Source organism: Jaculus jaculus, chromosome 18, assembly GCF_020740685.1.
Source record: "Jaculus jaculus isolate mJacJac1 chromosome 18, mJacJac1.mat.Y.cur, whole genome shotgun sequence".
In the NCBI taxonomy this organism is placed as follows: Eukaryota; Metazoa; Chordata; class Mammalia; order Rodentia; family Dipodidae; genus Jaculus; species Jaculus jaculus.
The window spans coordinates 2543671-2569232 of record NC_059119.1 but is presented as its reverse complement, the minus strand read 5'-3'; the positions used below and the strand labels follow the sequence as shown (position 1 = coordinate 2569232).

At 43.5% G+C, this 25562-nt stretch overlaps 1 protein-coding gene across 1 annotated transcript; it reads left to right on the top strand.

The window, feature by feature from the left end:
* Positions 1–984: 984 nt before the first annotated feature.
* Positions 985–25562, top strand: Ipmk (inositol polyphosphate multikinase). Its single transcript, XM_004657780.2, has 6 exons — positions 985–1090; positions 12531–12616; positions 14452–14548; positions 17468–17640; positions 21052–21133; positions 23357–25562. The coding sequence occupies exons 1-6, from the start codon at positions 985–987 to the stop codon at positions 23968–23970; spliced, it is 1158 nt and encodes a 385-aa protein (XP_004657837.2). The 3' UTR covers positions 23971–25562.

Sequence of the window (25562 nt, the reverse complement as noted above, 5' to 3'; positions counted from 1 at the left end):
GGGTGGGGAAGATGGCATGGGATAGGGTGGGCAGTGGTGGGATGGGGGCCGGGATGAGATGGGAAGGTGGGGGTATGGGTGGGGGAGGTGGCATGGGATAGGGTGGGCAGTGGTGGGATGGGGTCTGCGATGATATGGGAAGGTGAGGGTATGGGTGGGGGAGATGGCATGGGATAGGGTGGGCAGTGGTGGGATGGGGGCCGGGATGAGATAGGAAGGTGGGGGTATGGGTGGGGGAGATGGCATGGGATAGGGTGGGCAGTGGCGGGAAGGGGGCCGGGATGAGATGGGAAGGTGGGGGCATGGGTGGGGGAGATGGCATGGGATAGGGTGGGCAGTGGCGGGAAGGGGGCCGGGATGAGATGGGAAGGTGGGGGCATGGGTGGGGGAGATGGAATGAGATAGAATGGACCGTGGTGGGATGAGGGATGGGATGCGATGGGAGGGGTGAGATGGGAAGGCGGGGGCATGGTGGGGGGAGATGGAATGGAATAGGGTGGGCAGTGGTGGGATGGGGGATGGGAAGGGGAGGGGTAAGGTGCGTTGGGATGGGGTGGGATCCGGCGGGCTGGGAGCAGTTGGGAACGGGTGGCCCGGGCGGGGCGGGGACCGCCCGCGGGGGTCCCGTCGGGCGGCCTCTGGGCATGCTCAGTGCGGCGGCGGCGGCGGCGGTGCGGGCGGCGGTGACGCGCACGGCGGCGGCGGCGGGGACTGGAGGACGGCCGAGGGGCGGGCGGGCGGGCGGGGGTGGGGCCGCCGTCGCCGTCAGAGCCGCGGGCCGTCCGCCCGCCCGCCCGCCGGGAGGGTTCGCGTCCGGAGCCCCGCGCCCCGCGGCGTCATGGGCGGCCGTGTCCGTCCCGAGCGGGCGCCAGGCGCGGGGAGCCCGGGGCCTCCGGAGGGCCGAGCGTGAGCCCGCCGCCCGCACCGCCGCCCGCGTCCCTCGCGAGCCCCCCGCCGCCCCCCGCCCGCGCCCGCGCCCCGGCCATGGCCAGCGGCGCCGCGGAGCCCGAGGGCGCCCCGCGCTTCCTGCACGGCTGCGTGCCGCTGTCGCATCAGGTGGCCGGGCACATGTACGGGAAGGACAAAGTGGGTGAGTCCCCGCCGCCACCCGGCCTCTTCCGCCCCGCCCGGGCTCGGGGACCGGGAACTCGGTGGTCCCCGCTGGGGAAGCCCTCCCTCCCCGGAGAGCCCGGGTCTGTTTATTATAGGCGAGTCGCTGTTTGGGGGGAAAAAATAGAAAAGAAACGCGGCGGTGAGACGCCCTGGATGCCGGGCTGCTCTGTGCCGCGTGCAGCTGCATACCCGGAGGGGAAGGAAAAAATACACAGGGCTTTAAAAAAACTTGGCCTTGGCTCATCCAGGATCCCTCCCTGCCTCAGGAGGAAGGTTTTATTTTTATTATTTTAATATTTTGGTTGTCTCTTTAATTTCCCTGGGAGGCGTGGTTCGGTAGTGGAGAATCTTGAATTCTTGATAGGAAATACTTCTGGCTGTTACACCAGCATGACATACATAGAAAACATCCTTTTTCTTTTCTTCTTCTTTTTCTTCTAGTTCATCTTTTTAACGTAGTTGGGGTCATTGCCTCATACATTTTGTGAGTTCACAACTTTAAGGCACCATGCAGGGCCTGTCTCAGTGCATTGAGAATTCATGTAGCTTAAGGAGATTCGATGGGCCTTTGGGAAAATCTCCACATGTAAATTAGAGACTGGGGTTAGCTGGTAAAAGGTTTGGGCTGCTTCCTTTATTCTTTTTTTTTTTTTTTTTTTTTGGTGATACTGAAGGTTAAACCTGAGGCCTCAAACATGCTAGCCGAGCACTCCAAACACTGACTGTATCTCCAGCCCCTGCTTGCTTTTTTTTCTTTCCAGGCTGGCCCCGAACTCATTCTGTATTTCAGGCAGGCCTTGAACTTGCAGTCTTTCCCCTGTGTACCTGGGCTCACAGGCCTGCACCACCTGGCCCCTCTTAGATAGTATGTTTTGGATGAGGTAACTAAGACCAACCCTGGTTCATCAACACACCTAAAGTCATATAGCTTCTGTGAGCTAGAATCTGAAACTAAGATTTTTTTTTCTCCCTTGGAGTACTGTTTTTTTTTTTTTTTTTTTTTTCCTTTTTCTCATCATATATTGTGTTTGCAGAAAGTACACAGGCTGGAACTCAGTTACAGTCAGGAAATGTTGAAAGAGTACTCTGAGTTAGGGAACTAGGTCCTCAAGGTGCTTAGCTTAAACATTTCCTCTTGTGGCTTGGATCTTGGAGTGAGAGATCGCTTAATGCAATTAACTGTTACTGATTTCTGTGAAGCTGTGATGACAGTGTTACTGGTAATATTATGAAAACCTAAACAAGTGTTCCCCGGGGGTTCCTAGAGATGACTTATACGCAAAGGAGAACAAACCCAAATTCTAACATAAGTAAGTGGGGACGATTATCACTTAAGAGTGTCACCATTTAGCTGGCTGTGGTGGTGTGCGCCTCCAATCCCAGTACTAGGGAGTCAGAGTACTACAGGCTGCCCTGAAACTACATAGTGAATTCCAGGTCAGCTTGGGCTAGAGCAAGATACTACTTGGGGGGGGGGGGGAAGAGTGTAACCATGCTTATGAGGGTCACGTGACATATTCAGAGCTATCCATGATTAATTACATGTGTACCATGAATGTGACTTTATATTATAAACAGTGGCTGAAAAAGCTAATTTGTAGCTGGGTGTGGTGGCACACACCTTTAATCCCAGCACCTGGGAGGCAGAAGTAGGAGGATTGCCCTGAGTTGGAGGCCACCATAAGACCCATAGTGAATTCCAGGTCAGCCTGGGCTAGAGTGAGACCCTACCTCTAAAAAACAAACAAAAAACTAATTCGTTGCTCAAATTGTGTAATTGAAGGAGTGATCTAGAATTCTGAGTTAAGTAGTCTTTTATTATATTCAGTTTAAGATAATGTTGTCTCAATTCCATGAGGTTCTTTTGCTTACCAGTGTACAATGTTTCAAACACTGTGCTAGCAGCCCAGTGTTCCCAGACATTTGCACAGATGTAAGCATGTTACTGCTGCAGTGAAAAGTGCCTTCATGAGTCCTCCCTGTTCATAAAGTGGATAGCAAGACAGTAATTCAAAGTTCAGCAGTTCACATGTCTCTCCACTGTCGTAAATAAACATACTTTATTGAGGTTGTACTTGTCACAACCTTTGTTCATGACACTGTGTGGGGGGCTGGGGAGATGGGTCAGCCTTTAAAGGCATTTGCTTGCAAAGCCTACCTGCCCGAGTTCCATTCTCTGGCACCCCTGTGAAGCCGGTTGCTGGCATTTGTTTGTAGTGGCAAGAGACCTGGCACACACACACACACACGCACACACACACACACAGCACACAAAATTTAAAAAAAAGTATGGATATTTGCTTTGGTTTTCTTATTAGTTTTTTGATACTTTCCTTAACCATAATCTTTTATTTTTAGGATTGATCTTACCTATCCCCACAAATGAGTTGTTGGTTTTATTAATTTAAAAATGAAAACCCTAGGACTTAAAAGAGCCAAAGTCCTTGAACAGAAAAATAAATCTTACCTCACCTCACTGAAAGAACACATTGGTATTTCTGGTATCAGTTACTTTTTATGTTCTCTGAATTCATTTCATCACAGTTCATTTAAGCCTTAGTTTTAAGGATACAAAGTGTAAAAATGGCTCAGGATCTTTTAGGGGGGAATCAATTTAAGGTCCCTCCCTGTACTGATTTTCTCAGAGGCCAGTATGGTAACAGCGTGGCTGCAGGCTTTTGTTTGTGGGCACTTTCACAAACACACTGACACAGTTCTGGATTTTCATACAGATAACTATACTGGCAACTGCTCTTCATGAATCTGTTCTGCCTTGTGAATGAAACCATGCTTTTTGTACTTGTTGGTACTTGTCCACTGATAATGGGACCCCGAACCTTACCTCATACCATAGCTTTGCACCATAGGACACATGTGCTACAGCTTCTCACCTTTACCAGCATTGGGATCGAATGTCATACAGCATGTTCCCAGATTGTAAGTCCCAATGTGAAGAATGACTTATACTGAATGCCTCTTGCTTTTGTAACCTTATTAAGTGAAACCATTGTCTATATTTCTTTTTAAAAACGGTTGTATTGCCGGGGGTGGTGGCACATGTCTTTAATCCCAGCACTTGGGAGACAGGTGGGATTGCCAAGTTTGAGGCCACCCTGAGACCACATAGTGAATTCCAGGTCAGCCTGGACCAGAGTGAGACTCTACCTCAAAAAACAAACAAAACAGCAACAACAACAAAAACCCTGTTGCATTCTACAGAGTGGATATGTTTCACCTTTCTTAATTCTTTTTTTGCTGTTACCAGTAATGCATTCTTGTAAGCCTGACATGCACGTTTGATCCCAGCACCTCAGGAGGCTGAGGTAGGCGGATTGCTCTGAGTTCCAGGTCAGCCTGGGGCTACAGAGTAGCTTCCAGATTGTTCTGGGTTATAGTGAGATCCTGCCTCAACAAACAAAACAAAAAATTCAACATTGTTGTACGTTATAGTACACCTTGTACATTGTTCAACTATTTCTTTCATTCTTCCTATCTTTTTTTGAGGTAGGGTCTGCCCACAAAGCCCGCAGCCTATGTTCAACTCCCTAGTTCATAAATAGCCAGACTTTTGCCTCTTATGTTTGTTTGCAGTGACAAGAGACCATGGCCATACATGCTTACACACATACATACACATGCAAATAGATTCTTTTGAGACTGTAAGATTATAATAAACAAGTGGTTCAAATCTGGAATGTGTACCCTGATTGAATTCAAGATGTAGAAATGAGATAGTTTATGGGGGGGGGGCAACAAGGATTTAAACTGATGCCATGGTAGCCGGGAATGCTATTTTGCTTTTTTAAAAAAATTATTTATTTATTTATTTGCAAGCAGAGAGAGAGAGAGAGAGAGAGAGAGAGAGAGAGAGAGAGAGAGAGACAGACAGAATGGGCACACCAGAGCCTCCAGCCACTGCAAACAAACACCAGATGCATGTGCCACTTGTGCATCTGGCTTATGTGGGTCCTGGGGAATCGAACCTGGGTCCTTTGGCTTCGCAGACAAATGCCTTAACTGCTAAGCCCTCTCTCCAGCCCGGGAATACTATTTTGAATTGTTAGTTCATCTATTTGAAGTTAGTAGACAGAAAGTACTGTGAAGTTTACAGAAACACTGCAGGAAAAGTAGAGAACTTAACAGTTTGTTTTATTACCTCCATACACGTTATTTTCTCCTGACCCACTGTAAGTAGTTTCCTCAGTGTAGCCATATGTAGTCATATGTAGTCATATGTCAGTGTGGACTTCCTGAGGACAGTGACCCCTCTAGCATCAGCATATTTCTCAGTGTAGCACTCATGTAATCATATGTCAGTGTGGACTTCCTGAGGACAGTGACCCCTCTGGCATCAGCATATTTATGGGAAAAAGTTAAAAGGTGAAATCCTTTAGACTGTCCTCTCATTCTGTTTGATTCTCTTGTCCCATTTCTTTTTCCTAGTGTGGGTTCTCTTTGGCATTTACTCAGTCATATCTTAGTCTCCTTTAATTGACCATATACCCTCAGCCTTTAAAAAAAATTTTTTTTGCATGTGTGTATGTATGTGATGTGCATGTGTAGGCCAGAGGTTGACCATAGGTGTCTTTCTGGACCATTCATCTTAATTTACTGAGGCAGAATCTGTCACTTGAACCCAGACCTTGCCAATTTGACTAGTCTAGCTAGCCAGCTTGCCCTGGAGGGCCCCAGTCTCTGCCTTCCAGCTGCTCGAATAACCATGCCTGCCTGGCCTTTATATGGCACTGCGGATCTGAACATAAGTCCTCTGGCTTCCAGGCAAGTGCTTTACCAATGGAACCATTTTCCCAGTCTCTTGCCTCAGCCTGCCTCTTGAATAGCATTTGTTGTCACTTTAAGAATGCAGGCTAGGTATTTTACAAGTGTCTTCCAATTTGAGTTTCTGGTGGGTCCTTAAAATGAGATTTAGGTAGTAAATGTCCGGCTGGAACATGATGTAAGATCACTGCTTCCATTGGGCTTTTACTGGTGATTGACTTTGTCTCTGGTCCAGAGTATGTTCTGGCTTCTTGAGTGCATAGTTAATGTATCCCTTGCAGTGTGGAGCTGCTTGTGGGAAGACTCTTGAAGGTCATGCAGGTATCTGGACCCTCCTCAGACTTCACCCCTAGATTTTGGTGTTTACTGAGGATTCTTGCCTGAAGCAGTCTTTATTCTGATGATAGTTGCAAAATTATGATTCCCACACCCACCCTGCCTCCAGTGTACCACTATCTCTAATAGTCTATTGTAAGAAACAACTGTTCTCTTACTCATGTCTGGATTTATGGTCATTTTAGACTGTGGTGGTTTAAATGCCGTGTCCCCTATGTCCTCATGTGTTTGTGATTGAACCTCATAGCCCCAGCTAGTGGTGGTTTAGGGGTTCGAGTCTTGTTGGAGGAGTATGTTGCTTGGAGGGGACCTTGGGGTGTTAGATCCCAGCTTCCCTTGCCAGAGCTAGCTCACTGGGACTGCTTCCTTCCCTGTTGGCTGTCTTGTGTGCGCTGTGCTTCCCCTGTCATGGTGGTCTGAAGTAAACCCTTTCCTACCATGGACTGCTTTGATAGGAGGCCTCTTTGTCCCAGCAGGGAGAAGGTAATGCAGCAAGCTCATGCTCACCACCCCCTCCCCTCAGCAGGGTCTCTCTCTCTCCCTCTCTCTCTCTCCCTCTCTCTCTCTCTCCCTCTTTCCCTCCCTCCCTCCCCCTCCCTCCCTCTCTCTCTCTCTCTCTCTCTCTCTCTCTCTTTCTCTCTCTCTGTAGCCCAGGCTGACATGGAATTCCCTATGCAGTCTGAGGCTGGTTTGAACTCACAGTGTTCCTCCTACCTCTGCCTTCCAAGTGCTGGGATTAAAGAAATATGCAACCATGTCCTGCCTTCTGTTAATTTTTTAAATTAAAAAATGCATTGAAAATTTACATACTCACTGGGCATGGTGGCACACACCTTTAATCCTAGCACTTGGGAGGCAGAGGTAGGAGGATCACTTTGAATTCGAGGTCACCCTGAGACTACATAGTGAAATCTAGGTCTGTCTGGGGTAGAGTGAGACCCTACCTCAAAAAAGCAAACAAAAAAATTTTACATACTACCTACCACCCCTCCACTTTTATCCTCTCCACTGAAGCCTCTCTTCTTAACAATGATCCCTCTTTTATTTGGATGTGTTTCCCCCTCCCACCTTCATATCTATGAAGTATTTTGATGGGCTTATTATTATGCAAGTCTTGCACAGGGAATGTGCAAGCCTCTGTAAGTTCAGGGATGAACTGGTCACTCTGTATGGAAGGCTGTGTTCACAAGCACTCCTCCCCAGCCTTTCTCAGCCACCTCTTTTGCTATGGTCCTTGAGCCTGGGAGGGTGTGATAGAGATGTCTCACTTAGTGTTGAACTGTTGGATTCTTATTTATAATGTGTCATAAATCTGCTCTAGAACTCTTTTTTTTCTTTTGCTGCTTAAATTGTTTTGAACTTGGTCATTAGGATTATTTCCTTCCCATCACGACAAGTGATTGTAGACATACACCTTCCTCCCCAGCTCCAGAACTACTGTGTCCAAGGAGCACTGACTCCTTTCTGGTGGGAAGTAATATTTCTCTTTTGCCCTTTCTGTTCAGTTGTGTGATTGAACCCCTGGCCTTGCAAGTCTAGAGCACATAGGCACTTTCCTGGCCCAGGAAGTGGTACGACCACTTAAAATCTGGATGTGAGATATGGTCATTGCTACTGGGATACCATTGCTTCCGTGGACACCATGTCTTCCGGTGGCATCATGGCTCCCTGGGGTATCATGACTCCCTGGAGCGTCATGGCTTCCAGGCCCTTTCAATGAATGTGAAGTAAATGGAAGTATAAATACTTTGGACATCATAGTTCCATAACCGCTGTTTCATTCCATGCTGAGGTCCTTCCTTCCTTGCTCTTAAAGTTGTCTTTCCTCTTCCACAGTGAGAGCCCTGACTCCCAGTGTTTCCAGGATGTTCATTCTCTTGCTCAGTCGTATAAATTTTCAGAATTTCTACACCCATACTGCTACAGAAAACAAATCTAGGATAAAGAATTTAGGGTCAGATTTTCTTATGCTGAGGTTAGGTGGCTGGAAACTATTCAAAGGTTCTTTGTAGGTGTGGCGAGATGGCTCTGTGGGTAAAGTCGAACAAACAAGAAGACCTGACTTCACATGCCTGGCACTTCTGTAGAAGCTGGGCATGGTACTCTCTGTCATCCAGCACTGGGGATATGGAGACAGGTGGGTCCATGGGGCGTGCTGGCTAGCCAGTCTAGTTGAATCAGCGAGCTCCAGGTTCAGTGAGAGACCCTATGTCAAAGAATAAAGTGCAGAGTAATTGAGGAATGTAAACTTCTGGCTTCTAAACACACACTGAGATACCTGATCACAGATACTTGTGTCTTAAAATTAAAGCAGACAGGCCTGATTTGCCTTGAATTTGATTCCCCAGCACACATGTAAACAGCTGTGTGTGGCCACACATGCTGTAACTGGAAAGCCATGTCTCCAGGTTTGGTGGGGGGCGGGGGGACCCCATCTTAAGGAAAGACACAGATTAATGTTAGAGGCAGATCTTGGTGTCTCCTCTGGCCTCCACATGCATGCTCATGGGGAATGGGCATCTGCATATACAATGTGCACATCATACACACGTGACACCATGCCACACATGCTACGTATGCCTACAGAAATGAAATAAAGTATATTAAAGGTGGAGCCAAGCATGGTGGTGTGCTCACCTTTAATCCCAGCACTTGGGAGGCAGAGGTAGGAAGGATTGCTGTCAACCTGAGACTACATAGTGAATTTTAGGTCAGCCTGGGCTAGAGTGAGACTCTACCTTGAAAAGTTCCCTCCTCCCAACAAAAATGTGGAGAAAATATATTTATTTATATGTGAGGAAGGGGAAGAGAGAGAGGACAGCCTCTTGCCATTGCATGTGAGTTCCAGTTCATGTGTCACTTTGTGTCTCTGGCTTTACATGGGCACTGCAGGCTTCATCAGCAGGCACTTTCGCTGCTGCGCCGTCTCCCCAGCCCAGCTGTGGTTTTTCCCACTGAGGCATCCAAACCATTACAAAGTGTTAGGACCTTCCTTTCCCCTTTCTGACAGAAATATTTGAAGCTACTCATTTCACTCCAAATCACAAGAAAAGGAACTTGAATCTCATCCCACAAATTTTGGTATGTTGTGTTTTTCTTACTTTTTTTTAGTTAATTTCTCTTGTATTTTGATCCATATACAGTTTAGGGTAGTGTTGCTTACTTTCCAGTTAATTGGTATTTCCCTAAATTTCTTGTTGTTTACTTTGTGGTTACAGAATATTCTCCATGATTTCAGTCCTTGTAGATTTGAAGCTTGGCTTATGGTCCAGCCTGGGCTCAATCTTGATAACTGTTCCCTTTATACTTGGAGGGGATGTCCATGCTGTTGTCCGTAGCTCTTCAGACCTGTCCTCCAGGCTGGCCTTGGACCTGAACTGGGGCCATCCTACCCCAGCCTCCTGTAGGCACAGCTGTAGGGCAGGCTGGATGTAACATTCGGTAACGGTCAGTCAGTACAGGTTGATGCTGGTCAAGCCTCCCCTGTGGATGCTCTACATTCGTGTAAGGTCCATTTTCTAGGAATCTGTTGTATTTCTCTCTTATGAAGTTCTTTCATTTCTATGAGTTTTTGCTTTGTGCATTTTGTAGCTCAGTTGTTAGAAGTTACGTCTATGTTTAGGGCTTGGTGTCTTCTTAAAGAAATGACTTTATAAAACATCTTCTTTTTTTTCCATTTTTTTTGTTTATTTATTTGAGAGCGACAGACAGACAGAGAAAGAGGCAGATAGATAGAGAGAGAATGGGTGCACCAGGGCCTCCAGACACTGCAAATGAACTCCAGATGCCTGTGCCACATTGTGCATCTGGCTTACATGGGTCCTGGGGAATTGAACCTGGGTCCTTTGGCTTTGCAGGCAAGGACCTTAACCACTAAGTCATCTCCCCAGCTCCTGTTGGTCTTTCTTAATGCCCATTGCTCTTTTCTTTCCTGATTGCTTATTTGTTGAGTTAGTTCTGAAGTTTTTTGTTTCATGTGTTGTGTCTTTTCTATTATAGAGTTACCCTTGCTTCTTTTTCAGGCTGTTTCTCTCCTGAAATGTCTCATTTCCTCAGTAATCTTTTCTGACCTGAACACTTTTAGGATTTTTGTTTTAACTCTTTCTTCCTGGTCATAGTCATCTGGTCACCTTGGGTCAGCTTCTGTTTGCTGTGTTTTCTCCTGATTATTTATTCTACCTCCCCTTTGTTTTTCTTTTAATTTTGTTTACTAATTTGAGAAGGAAAGAGAAATAGAGACAGAAAGATAGAGTATGGGTGAACCAGGGCTTCCTGCCACTGTGAACAAACTCCAGACACATGTGCCATTTTGTGCATCTGGCTTTATGTAGGTACTGGGAAATCAAACCTGGGCTGTTAGGCTTTGTAAGCAAGTGCCCATAACCTCTGAGCCATTTCTCCAGTCCATTTTCCTGAATTTGGAGTTTTTTGTGTCTCAAATTTCTCTTGAATTTAGTTTTTTTTTTTTTTTTTTTTTTTTTTTTCTTAAAGAGTAGTGGTAGAGAGTGTTATCTGTGTTGTGTGCATGTACGGCCCTCTTGGAGGTGAGGCGAGCTGCTGCCATCTTGACTTTGGCTTATCTATTGATGGCTCCATTTCCCAAGATGCTTTCTTTAGCAGTTTTGAACTCGTGGGTTGAGTTCAGTTTCGGATGCTATAGGCTTGCGTTCTGTCTTGGCATTGTGTCCAACTTTCTGGGGTTACTACCACCTTTGCTCTCTCACAGCACTCGAGGGGTTGATGTGGGGGTGGGTAGTGTGGGCCCAGGCGTTTGTTTCCTGCCAGAGTTATTACCAGTCCAGTCCATCCTGCTGTCCCTTTCTGCTGGCAGCAGCGGACTGATTTTCTTCATCCTTGTTGGTGAGGTTCTGATTGTCCCTCTGGAATTCTATGATCCAAGGCTTCTTGGCATCTGTCAGTCTTCATTTGCCCCAGAGAAAATGTCCTAACTGCAGAAGTGGAGGTCTTGTACCAAATTACAGTCTTAAGGGACATAATTCTCCTTAGTAATTTTTACATTACATTAGATGTGCTCCTGATGTACCAAAGCTTCTGAGTGCTTACCAGCCACACTTATCCAATACACTGCAGTAGGCCATATCTCCCTTCCTTTCTCTCTGTCTAGAACTTAAACACACAAATGTGGTCTCATTCCTTAAGTTGGAACTTAGCTTTTGTTGATTAAATTCTGTTTTTGCTCTGATTAAGAATTTCTGCCACTTGCCAGAAAGAAATAGAAACTCAAGTGGAATATTTCATAAAAATCTAACTAGATTTATTTGAACCATATTTTGTTTTAGTTCACACAGCTTTGTGAAATACCAATCCAAAACAGTTTGAGATTTAAAATTTGAAGCAAGTGCTCATGTTTCACAGATGGGGACTGTGTTGGTATGCATATGGTGACTTTGAGTGGACAGAGTACACTAAGGCATCCTTCCTGCTCCAAGCTTGGTGTCTGATTTCAGCTCCCCTCTTCCCTGTGATCTGATATCTTTGTACTGTCTGTATAACTGTACAGCAGTACCAAGTTTGGACAGTGTTGTAGACAGCTCCATGGTGCTGGGATGAACATTCAGGCCAGGCACAGTTTAGAAGGAAGAGGTTTATTTCAAGATTACAGATCAGGGGGAAGGCCCACAGTGATGGAGGAAGCCAGTTCCATCCATCCAAGCAGAGAGAAACAACTGAACAGCCCATGGAAACCAAAAGCAACAAGCACAAATGGGCAGCAGACAACAGGGGCCCAGACAGAGCTCATACCTTTCTGCCTACCTTTTGGCTGGAATTCTGATCCACTCTCAACACCTTCTCCACCTGGAGACAAGCTTTAATAAAACATCTGAGTCTGTGGGGGCCACACATTCAAACTACCACAGACAGTTTAGTTAATTTCCTAAAACAGATAAGAGAATTATAAAACTACCAAGTAGGAAATTCATGTAAGACCACAGTTGCAGTTCTTTCTTCTTTATAAGCGTGAGATCAGTTCATGCTACTGCTTTAAACTCGTTTTAGTTATTCATACCTTCTTATGTCACAGCGAGTCTGTGACTGAGGAAGTTCTATCAAAACTCACACACATGGTGCTTTGAAAAACCCAAGGAGGTGATTGGAGAGTATCATGACGCTGTTTAAATGTGCGTAGTAAGTCCTGAAACACGCTGGTTGAACATTAAAGCACCAGTAATTCCCTTGTACTTGTGAAAGAGGTGAGGTCTCCCTGTTGCTTCAAGGACAAATCTATCTTGGGAATCCAGGCCCAGAGACGAAGGCACTGAATGTGTCCCATGTCGCCGTAGGTATTTTGCAGCACCCAGATGGCACCGTGCTGAAGCAGCTGCAGCCGCCGCCGCGGGGCCCCCGAGAGCTGGACTTTTACAGTACAGTAAGTGGGGTGGGCATGGGGGGTCGTGTTCACCATACTTTTCCGATGTCTCTCGCAGAGCGGAGCGTCGTTGACAGCATGCCCCAGGTCTCAACCGGACAGAAGCAGCGGAGTCTCTTCCGGCCTGTCGCGCAGCTTGGGTTTTTCTGTAGTGTTCCGTGTCTTAAAGGTTCTTCTGAGTCACCAACCTGATTTCATTTGGCAGGTCACAACCCACAGTTTGAAGAACGCTGAACTGAGAGAATTTGTACTTCTCAGAAATGCTAAATTAGTAAAGTGTTTTTACTACAGGATTTCCTAGAGTCTTGTTCTGTTTTGCTTTTTGAGACAGGATCTCACTGTCTATCCCAGGCTGGCCTTCAACTCAGAATGCTCCTGCCTCAGCCTTCTCGGTGCTGTGTGTTGAGTGTCCTGCCTCATAGAGTCCTCCATGTGCTTCTCTGCATTGTGGCTCGCTGAGGAGGAGATGGACAGACTCTTTACACTGAATTAATCACAGGACAGACAAGATGCTAGTGAATTCATGTTTTTCTGTAGCCACCACCTCTTTCCTGATTCTAAAACATTTTGGTCACCCAAAAGAAATCCCTCTGACATATGAGGCCATATGTTCCATCACCCTGCCCTCCCAAGCCTGCCAATCACTGATCTGTGTGTATGTGTGTGTGTATGTGTATGTTTGTATTTGTGTGTATGTGTAGCATACACGTATAAGTGTGCATGTGTATATGTATGCATGCATGTGGAGGCCAGAAGTTGACATTGGGTGTCTTTTTCAATTACTCTTCACCTTATTTTTTTGAACTTTTATTTATCTGTTTGTGTGTGAGGGGGGGGTGTGTCTGTATATGGGTGCACAGAACACTGCCATTGGATGCCAGATAGATGCACCACTTTTTACATCTTTACTGATGTATTGAATCCAGGCCAACAGGCTTTGCAGATGAGTGCCTGTAATCTCTGAGATGTCTCTCAAGCCAGATTTTATTTTACTTTATTTTATCTTGTATGTGTGGAGGGGAGGCTGACACAGGAAGGCCACCACAAAATAGCAAGACTGTGTCACAAAACTACAACAAAAAGAAAATAACTCAATTTATAATTCAGTTTATCCAGTAAACTCTCTAAATATGCTCTTCTTAATTACCTCCTCATTAACTTGTAAATATGTCTTTGGCACATTTTTGTGAGTGACTCAGAAAGGTAATCCAATTTGGTTCCTTTGTAATTGAAAGTTCTACCTGGACTCCAAAGTCCATTCCCTCTAGGGTGTGGAGGGAAGTTAAATGAGCCTTGTCTGGCCGGCATTTATTTGCATGTATATGAACAAGAATTATTTGATTTTGATATCAGTTATCATTTAGATAGTTGTGAAATATTTCAGAGACAGTGGAAGGGTAGCTTAGATGACCAAGGGGGTTGTGCTGTCATTACCCCTGTTTCTTCCTGGGAGACACCATGATAGGTTCCTGTACTCCAGATTTACTTCCAGTTGAAACCCATACGAAACAAGTGATGATTCAGTAACATTTGTGTTTATTTGAGAAATAGTTAAGGTAATTATAAAGTATAAGAAATTAGTAAATGTAAAGTTGGGGTATAGCTCATTTGGTAGAGTACTTCCTAGCTTGAAGAAACCCTGGGCTCGATCCCCTGTACTGCATAAACTTGACATTGTAGTACACACCTGCAGTCTTAGAACTAGGGAAGTGGAGACAGGATTGACCAGAAGTTCAAGGAAATCTGTGGCTACAGTCATAGTTTAAAGCCAGCCTGGACTACATGAGACCCTGTCAAGAAGAGAAACCAACAGATACTGTGTTCCTGTGTTTCAGGTGTTTGCTGCTGACTGTGGCGACACTGTCCTTCTAGAACTTCGAAAGTATTTGCCAAAATACTATGGCATCTGGTCCCCTCCCACTGCACCAAATGGTAATCTTTTCTTAAAATGAATTATGTAGTTTGAATGTATAAGATTGATTTTGTAAAGGCTTTAAAGTAACTAAGTATGTTTTATAGAAACAAAGAATATGTGTGCTTTTCTTATCTTTCTTCACTAAATGAAACTTATTAATGCTTTTGGTTTTTAGAGTCATTTTCTTGAATGGTGTATTACAGGTTAAGTGATAAATCTGTTACAGTTGATTGAAAATACATATACCAGTAGTTTGTAGTATATTAATGTACAAATGGCCTTCTTTCTTAAATTATTGTATACATTTATTGTATTTTTTCATTTTGAATGGTAAAAATATTTTTAAATGTTTTCTTATCTAAAAGAATTTTAAAAATTAAAAAAAAAAAAAAACACAACAGAGCTGTTTCCTTTGCATATCTTGTTCTGTCTCTCAAGTATACTCCCTACCTCCAGGCCTTCAGGTTCAGGCTTTAAGAACACTAGGAAGTTTTACAGAGGAGAATTGAGGCTCTGCAGGTCCATTTGGAGTTTGTGATGGTTTTGATAAGTACAGGCTGCCTTTTTGCCTGTATGGGCCAAACTGCATTGTAAGTTTGTGCTTCTGTCTTCATCTCCCTCATTCCTGGGACTCCTTAATGTAGTGTCAGGAGTTTCTGGCATTTCCCTTTGTGAACGCTTAGCTAGGCAGTGGTCACTCCATGGTTCCTTTGGGTATGTGAGACTCAAATATTGAATTTGTGTGGTCAGGAAGGGAGCTGAGGCCCTGTTGGCTTTAGCTTGAATATCTCTTATCTGGACATGCTTTGGACTTTGAATATGTGTCTGTGCAGAGATTCCTTGGTGATAAGATCCAGTCTAGTCATGGAATTTGCTTATATTTGTGTCCACCTTAAGGCTTGGAGGTCATTCTTCAGGGTGTGTGCAGTGTGCCCACATTTAGATTGTGGTCTGATGTGGGGGACTTTCCACATGTGGCTCACAGACTTATCAGGTTTTAGAGCATTTTGGAGCTCAGATGTTTGGATTAGGGAAGCTGTGTTCAGTTTCTCCCTCCCTGTCCTCCCCTGTTTTTCTGGTTCTCTCTTTCTTAGGCTTACAGGGCTCTTATGTGTGTTTATGGTTCACTTAGCATGCTGCTTGAATTCACAGACTGTTCTAACAGTGCTCTTGCACACTTGGTTGTAAAAGAGGAAGATGATTCTCTGAGTCTACCCTTCCTCTTCCCCTTCCGGATAAGACAAGTAAAATGTAGTTAGATAAAAAGACTTGCAATAGTCCCAACTCAACAGGCATTTGGTAATGGTACTCTGCCCTTGATACTGGTATCATGCCATTCCTATGCTTATGTATTTACAAGAGCATCTATTTTTGAATGCTGAGCCTCAGTCGTGATGTGTAAAATACAGTCCCATCACCAGTCTCAAGCAGGAAGTGACCCACTCAGCCTCAGGGCTGTCACTGTGATTCCCACGGTGCCTCACTGTCCTTCATCCTTCCTCAAATACTGCCTTGCTCTTCTATTTAAGTTCTCAAGACAAGGTTACAGGTGAGTTAAGATTATAGACAGGACAAATTTCTGCAGTAAGGATGTTTTCTGTGATGCAGGATCAATATAAGATGACGGCAGCACAACAGGAGATACAGGGACTGGAAAGATGACCCCTGGTTAAGGGCACTTGCTGTGCAAGCATGAGGGCCAGCAGCCACCCAAGTTTGATTCCCCAGCATTGATGTAAACTACTGGGTGTGGCCATGTATACCTATAACACCAGTCCTCTGGGGACTTAGTGGAGACTAGAGAGTTGCAGGGGCTTGCTGACTTAAAAAAAAAAAAGTGGAAATGGCAGCTCTATGTTGAGTAAAGATTCAGTCTCAAGGAAAAGACAGATGAATAAAGTGAGAACACCTAACATTCTCCTCTGACCTCTGCACACATGCACAGAGGGCTCATGCATCTGCACATACATTATACACATATCACATACCATACCAGAGACACTTGACATACATATTAATGTCAAAAAGTAGAAAACATAAGATTGATCAAAAAAATCCAAAAAATTAATCAATATATTTTGTCTGGAATAGTTTGAGCTCACTCTGCCCAAGATCAGTATAAATTATATAATTTGTATTGGGAAATTATCTTATAATTATTTTAGACTGTGTGGCTTCCAAGACAGAACATTGAGATTCAACTTGGACCCACTGGTGACTTAACATGGTTAGGAGACTTTAGTGTTTATCAGCCCTGTGCATGTTCAGTATTTATGTATACTTGTAATTAAAATGAATAAATGCTCAGTGAGAACCAGGTATGTACCAGGCAACATGCTCACTAAAATCCTATTTCTACTCCTAAAAAGCAGCTCTGAAAGCAAGCTCTGGTGTGCTGGTTAAGATTCTTTGAGTGTAAGCTGTAGAAATAAATGAACTTGATGAAAATGAGAGGAAGAATCTCTTCTAAGGATGTAGGGTTTTATGAAAGTTGGAGTCGTGCCTCTGAGCTTGCGACGCACCAGCTTGGGGTGTCTGTCTACTTTACCCTCCTCCCTCTTCTGCCTGCCTGAACTGTCCCTACCAAGGGAGGCTCTTCCTTTCCACCAGGGTGTTTACATGTTTTTTTTGTTTTGAGACAGGGTCTCATACAACCCAGGCTGGCCTCCCTATGTAGCTGAGAATGACCTTGAATTTTGGATCCCTCTGCCTCCATTTCCTGAGTGTTGGGATTATCCTTTCAAGGATGCCTTCTCAGTGTTTAGGCTTGATAGGGAATTGTTGGTCCTTCTCTTCCTCCTCCAGGCTTAAGGAGCAGTAATTGTTCACTCTGGGTTTATTGTGACATTTTTTGAATCATTTCTTTGTTTTATTTTTCTCTGATGATCAACTAATGTGGTTGCTTTCTATTAATTGTGATTTTTCTTTAATAACAGATTTGTACCTAAAACTGGAAGATGTGACTCATAAATTCCACAAGCCCTGCATAATGGATGTAAAGATAGGGCAGAAAAGCTATGATCCTTTTGCCTCATCTGAGAAGATCGAGCAGCAGGTCAGCAAGTACCCACTCATGGAAGAGATCGGGTTCTTGGTGCTTGGCATGAGGGTATGTGACTGTTAGTGTAATGTTCACATTTCTCTGTACACATTCTTCCCCTGAACAGTATGAATGTCTGTATAATGCTAGGATTTCAGAAGATAATGGTGCTCTGGAATTGAGTTGTCTATAACTCCTCACAGTGTAAAGCTGCAGGATCAGGGCTTGCTCATTGCGTCTTTTATTTATGGATAGCATCTAGTATCATTGGTCCCAGCACACAAAATCAAATTAATCAATGACTATACCTGAAGTTTATAACTCTGGCATCTTTTTTCATTAAAAAAATTATTTTACGGTTGGAGAGATAGCTCAGTGATTAAAGGTGCTTGCTTGCAAAGCCTGATGGCCTGGATTCAGTTCCCCAATACTCATATAAAGCCAGATGCACAAAGAAGGCATATGCATCTGGAGTTTGTTTGCAGTGGCCAGAGGCCCTTGTGTGCCCATACTCACCCTGCCTCTTTTTCTCTGTCTTTCAAATAAATAAATTAATTAATTAAACTATTTTTATTTATTTGCAAGGAGGAAGAGATAGAGAACATGGCCATACCAGAGCTTTTTGATAGATACTTTTTAAAAAACACATTTTTTTTCATTTATGTACAAACAGAGAGGGAGACAGAGAAAATGGGCACAATTTAGGAGGGAAAGATCTGTGCTTTTGATAAATTTGAGAGCCACATGATTTCTGTAAACATCAGATTCTCTGTTTTCCCCCAAGTGTAAATATTCCTGGTCCTTATCACATACATTTCATGTAGCTTTTCTTTATTTGTGGTTTGACTTCTGCATGACAGAGATCCTGAACACTGGAAATGTGCTGTGTGGCTTTCTTCTTTACTGTTTTCTGTATTTGCTGGTTATTCAAGGGATCTTCCATGGTCTTTAGGAGGAGAATGTCTTGTTTCCTGGTGCATTCTGCTCTGGCCCACTTGGAATATATATCCAACTCCTTCTCTACTTAATTAGACTAATGCCATTTAATGAATAATCCATTTTCTTCCACTGTCTTAGAATTGTGTTATAATGTACCTCAAATTTTATGCATATTTGATTTAAATTTTTTTTTTTTTTTTGAAGTAGGGTCTCACTCTAGCCCAGGTTGACCTGGAATTCACTGTGTAGTCTCAGGTTGACCTCAAACTCACAGCAGTCCACCTACCTCTGCCTCCCAAGTGCTGGGATTAAAGGCTTGCATCATCACGCTCAGCTGGTCCTGCTTTTTAAAAAATATTTATTACACTGGGTGAAGAGATAATGAGAATGGGTGCACTGCGGCCTCTTGCTGCTGCAAATTCAAGACACATGGGCAGCTTTATGTGTCTGGTGTTACGTGGGTACTGGGGATTTGAACTCAAGGCATTAGGCTTTTCAAGCAAATGTCTTTAACTGCTGAATCATCGCTCCAGCCCTAACCCTCCTTTAAAAATCTTTGATTTTTTCCCCCCATAGCTCTTGTTATTTTCCTACATGAAGTTTCTTCCCCCACCATTTTTCAAAGAGTCTCCTCCCCCCATGCTTCCCTCCACCCCCAGGCTGGCCTTGTCTAGCTGCTGCTGGGCAGCTCGAGCAGCTGGTGCTCCGCAGATGGACCAACACACCCAGTTCTCTGTGAACTTTAGAGTGAGTTTATATGGTTAATAAGATTGCTAGTGGTTTTATCATATTCTCATTTGAGTTGTAGATTAATTTAAGAATCATTGATAGCTTTTATGATATTGAATCATCATGGGTGTGTCAGGAATTTTTTAACGATTTGGATCTGATTGTATAGATCTTGGACTTTATTTCTTTCTCTCAATTCTTTTTGCATGTGTAAATGGAGTCTTTTTTTGTTTTGTTTTGTTTTTTGAGGGTAGGGTCTCACTGTAGCTCAGGCTGACCTGGAATTAACTATGTAGTCTCAGGGTAGCCTCGAACTCATGGCGATCCTCCTACTTCTGTCTCCGAGTGCTGGGATTAAAGGCATGTGCCACCACGCCTGTCTTGGAGTCTTTTTCTGTTACATTTCTTGACAGTTATTTGTCTATGAAAGGTTATTTTATGTTACTATTTTGTTTTTAAGCAACAGTAGTTCAGTTTTGATTATTTACTTTTGGTCATTCAGCTGATTTCTTGGTATATAACCATTATCTACAAAGAATAACTTTATCTTTTATTTTCTGAATGATCATATCTCTTGTTGCCTTATCTTATCTCCTTTTTTTTATTTGCTAATAAATCCTGGATGTTAGAGAAAACTATTAAAAGATGGCTAGGGAGGTAGCTTGCAAAGCTGGCCATGTTTGATTTTCTAGTAACCATGTAAATCCAGAAGTACAAAGTGGCACATGTGTCTGGAGTTTGTTTACAGTGGCAGGAGACGCTGGTATACCATAATCTGTCTCCTCTGTATCTCTCAAATAAATAAATTAAAATATTAAAAAATGAGCTGGGCATAATGATGCATGCCTTTAATCCCAGCATTCATGAGGCAGAGGTAGGAGGATCGCCGTGAGTTCGAGGCCACCCTGAGACTACATAGTTAATTACAGATCAGCTTGGACCACAGTGAGATCCTACCTTGAAAAATAAAAAACAAAACAAATAATTTTTAAAAAAAAATAATGATCAAATACATTGTAATAACATGCCTTTTATGGAAGTCTTCGATTTCTTTTCCCCCTCCCTCCCTTCCTCCCTTCCTTTTTATTTTGGAGGTAGGATCTAACGTATCACAGGCTAGTTTCCAGTTGGCTGTATAGCTGAGGATGACCTTGACCTTCTGATTCTCCTGCTTCCACCTCCCAGCTGCTAGAATAATACATAGAATATATGTACAGCATCTTAACTAGGTATTATGTACATTGGGGATTGAACCCATGGCTTCATGCATGCTAGGCAGATGTTCCTCTAACTATGCTACCACCATAGCTCCCCCCCCCACCATATACATACATACATACATACATACTTACTTACTTACATACATACATACATACATACATACATATATTAGACCAGGTCTCATGTATCCAGGCTGGTCTTAAACTCTTTATGTAGTTGATGATGAGCTTCTGCCTCCCAAGTGCTATGATCAAGGCAGACTCTATCATAGCCAACTAAGCTTTTGATTATTTTTATAGAAATACTGCATTATCTTCCCTTTAAGCTTTGAGCCTGCCTTCTAGTGTATTGAGGTGTATAATATATCTTGTGGATCTTCATTCTCTCCTCCTAGGCTTTCCAGTCGGGGGTGTTCACCTGTCAGCTGTCCTGTCAGCACCGGTTGATGAAGCAGAGTGGTCTTTTTCTGTTTAAATCTATTTTGATGAATTAGATGAATGGATTGCATTTTGACCCACCCCTCCATTGCCAGGGAAAAGCCCCCGTGGTTGAGGAGTGTCCATTTCTCAGTGTCCTCTGGTTTCTTGTCAGGTGTATCACACTCACTCTGACAGCTATGAGACGCACAACCAGCACTACGGCAGGAGCTTGACAAAAGAAACCATAAAAGATGGTGAGTGTGGAAAGTGCTGCTGTCTCCGCAGTTACCAAAATGATCCCAACATTGCTGGCTTTAATTCTCTATAAGTGACTCAATTCATAATAGACGTTTTCTGTAAAGAGAAACTTCGGTTCACAAATGTAGATTTGTCATCATCCCTGTTCGTCATTTACCTAAATCATGGGACTCCGAATGGTCCTTTCTGGTTTTTTGCATTTTCATTCATTTCTTATTAGTATCATTGTTAGCTAACTTTTATCTTAAGATAAAGTCTCTCAGCTCACCATCTTGAAAGGGAGGAATAAATGTTGATTATGGTTTTCACAGTTCTGTGCCACTTGGCCCAGGGGCTGTGTGTGGCCTGTGGCATCTGGTACTTCATGGAAGGAGCTGTGGGAAGAGATATACTCACTCCATGGCCCCAGGAAGCAAAGAGGGAAAGGCATGCCTCCAGTGACCTAACTTTCCCCCACTGACCCCGCCTCATAGTAAGACCATGCCTTCAGACATCTCAGCCTCTGGGGGACCATCACGGTCCACAGCAGTGAGCATGTTTAAAATTATTCAACATCCGTCCCAGCTGTCTAGCATAGTGCTGAGACTGAAGGGTGTCTTCACAACTGTTTTTAAAATTAATTATTTATTGAGCCAGGAGTAGTGGTTGCATGCCTTTAATCCTAGCACTCAGGAGGCAGGGATAGGTGGATCGCTGTGTGTTTAAGGCCACCCTGACAGTACATAGGGAATCCCAGGTAAGCCTGGACTAGAAAGAGACCCTACCTTGAAAAACCAAAAAACAAAAATTATTTATTTGAATGAGAATGGACGTGCCAGGGCCTCTAGCCACTGTAAACAAACTTCAGACACATGAGCTACCTTTTGCATCTGACTTACATGGGTCCTGAGGAATTGAACCTGGGTCCTTGGGCTTTGCAGGCAAGTGCCTTAACCACTAAGAACATCTATCCAGATCTAAAATCACTTTTAAGTGAAGGTCATGGATCATAGTTTATTAAAATTTCTGGTATATAAGAAGTTAAAATGCATATTGGTTCATGTAAAGTTATTTAAAGAAAGGTTCTCATGTACAGTTGAGCCACACATTAAAAGTGTTTGGGGCTGAAGGGATGGCTTAGCAATTAAGACGCTAGTCTGCAAAGCCAAAGGATCCAGGTATCATTCGCCAGGACCTACATAAGCCAGATGTGTAAGGTGGTGTATATGTCTGGACTTCGTTTGCAGTGGCTGGAGGCCCTTGGTGTGCCTATTCTCTCCTTCTCTATCTGCTCCCCCTCAAATAAATAAAATAAATTTTAAAATAAAGTGTTTGGAGTTACAAATGTGGTGTTAAACTGGTTTGAGCAGTCTGTTAATACCTATGCTCCTATAAAACATATGTCATCTGGTATTACAGAGGCAAGAATGTCCTAGACTTTTAAAATTGTTTTGACATTCGATTCTTTGTGCCTGTACTAATGGTAGAGTTTATATGTGATGTCATTTGTAGACAGATGTCCCTGGTTTGAGGGTTTGAGTTCACAATGTTGGCTGTGGTAAAACTGATCAGCAGTACTGACAGTACTCAGGATGGCTATTTTGAAAACAGATAACTGGGTACAGTTAGGGTTGGTGTTTGGTAATGAACTGCTGACATCATTAAAAATAAGTGATTTGATTCTGGTTTTTAGATTAACTATGAAATATAATTCCGACAGAGAAAGAATGTTGTCGAGCCCTCACAGTAATAGCCAAAGCAAATCGCAGAGTTGCCCATCCCCCTCACGCCACCCCCTTGTTTTTCACTACTGGAGGTTGAACCTGAGATCTGGCACAAGCTGGGAGATCACGCTACCATTGAGCTACACTGTTAGCCTTTGTTCCACTTTCTATTTCCAGACAGAATTTGACCAGGCTGGCCTTGAACTTGTGGTCCTCTTGTTTTGGATGGCATACCTGTACTACTGGGCCCAGCCTTGGAATTTCTTTTCTTAATAGAATACCTAGCAAGAACCAAACCACCTGTCTACCTGTAATAAATGTCTGAATGGCAATTTGACTTTATACCATTGTCATTCAAACATTTTCTAAGGAGTTATTTGCTGAAAATTAAGTTGCAGTGTAAGTGTGTACCTCTAACCAGAGTTCTATTTGGTTAGTTATGAGGCTGAAGCATTTCCATTGCTGGGGTGACTCAGCCTGAGCCTCGGTCCTCACCCTGACCTGTCTCATTCACAGGCATCTCCAAGTTCTTTCATAACGGCTTCTGCCTACGGAAAGATGCAGTTGCCGCCAGCATCCAGAAGATCGAGAAAATCCTCCAGTGGTTTGAAAATCAGAAACAGCTCAGTTTCTATGCTAGTTCATTACTGTTCGTTTATGAAGGTTCATCTCAGCCAGTGGCTGTGAAACCCAGCGACAGAACTTTGGCAGGGATGTTTCTATCCAAAGGACCACTGGCAGACACGGACGTGCTGGAGTTCAATAACAACTTTCGAGTGCTAGGTGCCCCCGCAAACGGCACGACAGTGGGCAAAAGCTTGTCTAAGATGTATGCCCGGCATAGGAGGATGCACTCAAAGAAGCCCCACAGCCAGGTGTCCCTGAAGGCTGGCAGCATGGAGCACGACAGTGGGTGGAAAAGTATGTCGCAGGAACACTTGAACGGAAATGTGCTTTCTCAACTGGAAACAGTCTTGTGCCACCTTCCCGCTGGGTGCCAGGAGATGGCCAGCGTGGAAGTCCGCATGATAGATTTTGCTCATGTGTTTCCTAGCAACACAGTGGATGAGGGATATGTGTATGGTCTGAAGCATTTAATGAAGGTGCTCCGAAGCCTTCTAGACTGTTGACTCTTGCTGCCGTTTCGCAGGAGTGGCCAGTGAGTGTGGAGAGCAGCCGTCCTTAGCTCTGCACCTGTCACACTATGTAAAACATTTGTATTGTGACTCAGCATCTTATTGTCTTTATACTTTTGGTAGAAAGGTTAACTTTTTTCTATTCTTACTCAGGAATACTAATTTGTTCATTAGAAAACTATGAAGAATAAAGAACCAGGAATGTTAAGCAGGGAATGCTTATGTACCTATTGGGCTCAAGCAAAATGCAAACCTTCATTCATTCACTGAGAGTTCATTTAGCTTTCCAGTTTATCATGAAATCCCTTTTTAGCCAACCTTGATAGTGAGCCGTATCTAGACGATTGCAGTGTCAGAAGATCTTCAGAAATCCAGAGAGCACAGATTGATGTCCTTGGTGTCACTTAGGTTTGCAGTTACTAAAACTGGAGAAAATTCCACTGTTGAGCATTGTTTAGGTTTTCTATCACAAGTCCAGACCAGCAAATCAAATGGTGCTTCCTAGTGAAAAGATTAAAAGCTGTTCATCTCGCACATGGGTTTCCCTCGTATAAACATCTCCTGGCAAGGATGAGTGAAATGGACAGTGACAGCAGCAACAAAAGTCTAGCAATTAAGGGTGCTGGTTGTTCTCACTCGGGTCGGGGGAAGAGAGTACATATTCGTAAAGAACAAAGTTTTCTTCCTTTCTAAGGTTTTTCATTTGTGGCAAAATTGGAGTCTGCTGCATTGTGAAAAGTTATAAACTACAGTTTTTTGTTTTTTTTTTTTTTCCCTGAAAGTGAGGTTCACAAGGCAGTCAGCTAAACTTTGTTTATTTCTTAAATATTTTTGGCGTTTTTTTTTTCCTTTATAAAATTGACGTATTTATGAGTCCTCATTAGTTAGACAGTAGCACAAATGTACACCACTAAAACTAGTGTTTGTCAGAATCTCGTTAGAGATGAGCAACAGGGCACTGCGTAAGGGTGTGCAGTGACCAGGCGCCCACCAAGCCCTGTGCTTCCGCTCACTCAGTTCAAGCAGCTCTGTACTGTGCTGAACAGAGGCGTTACTGCCGTTTCAAAACGACCTTTGTTTTACGCATACCCCTCTACCCCTCGTAACTATTTATCATTGAAAAGATTTAAAATTTTGCAGTTAATCTGGCAAATATGGATCAGTGTCAGTACATGTCATATTTTTGGACTCTGATTCAATAATAACATATGTGAGTAATTGAACAGTTTTGACATATGTCTAAAAATGGTTTTATGTTGTGACTTGTTAGACTTCTTCACCGTTTTCCCTTAAGATTGCAAATTAAACTTTTAAATTCAAGTGCCATTTTTTTTCTTTTTCTTTTTTTTTTTTGTGGTGTGAAGGGAATTTTACATTTGTCATAGCTTCCCAAATACCTGTGTTGGAACATGGGCACTACATAAAATCCCTGAGGACTTTATGGTTAGTAAATATGTTAGCCCCAAATAACTCAGATGCTTATAACATCTTATTTAGAAGGGTGGAAGGTATTTTTTCTAAGGAGTGTCAATAGAAAATTTGTACTTTTACCTTTTTTTCTTTTTTTTTTTCTTTTTGTTGTTTGT

Bases quoted from the DNA above. Each gene is read 5' to 3' on its own strand.
- Ipmk (XM_004657780.2), top strand. From the start codon at position 985: ATGGCCAGCGGCGCCGCGGAGCCCGAGGGCGCCCCGCGCTTCCTGCAC. The intron at 12,617-14,451 runs GTAAGTGGGGTG...CCTGTGTTTCAG, and splicing joins AGCTGGACTTTTACAGTACA to GTGTTTGCTGCTGACTGTGG. The intron at 14,549-17,467 runs GTAATCTTTTCT...CTTTAATAACAG, and splicing joins CCCTCCCACTGCACCAAATG to ATTTGTACCTAAAACTGGAA.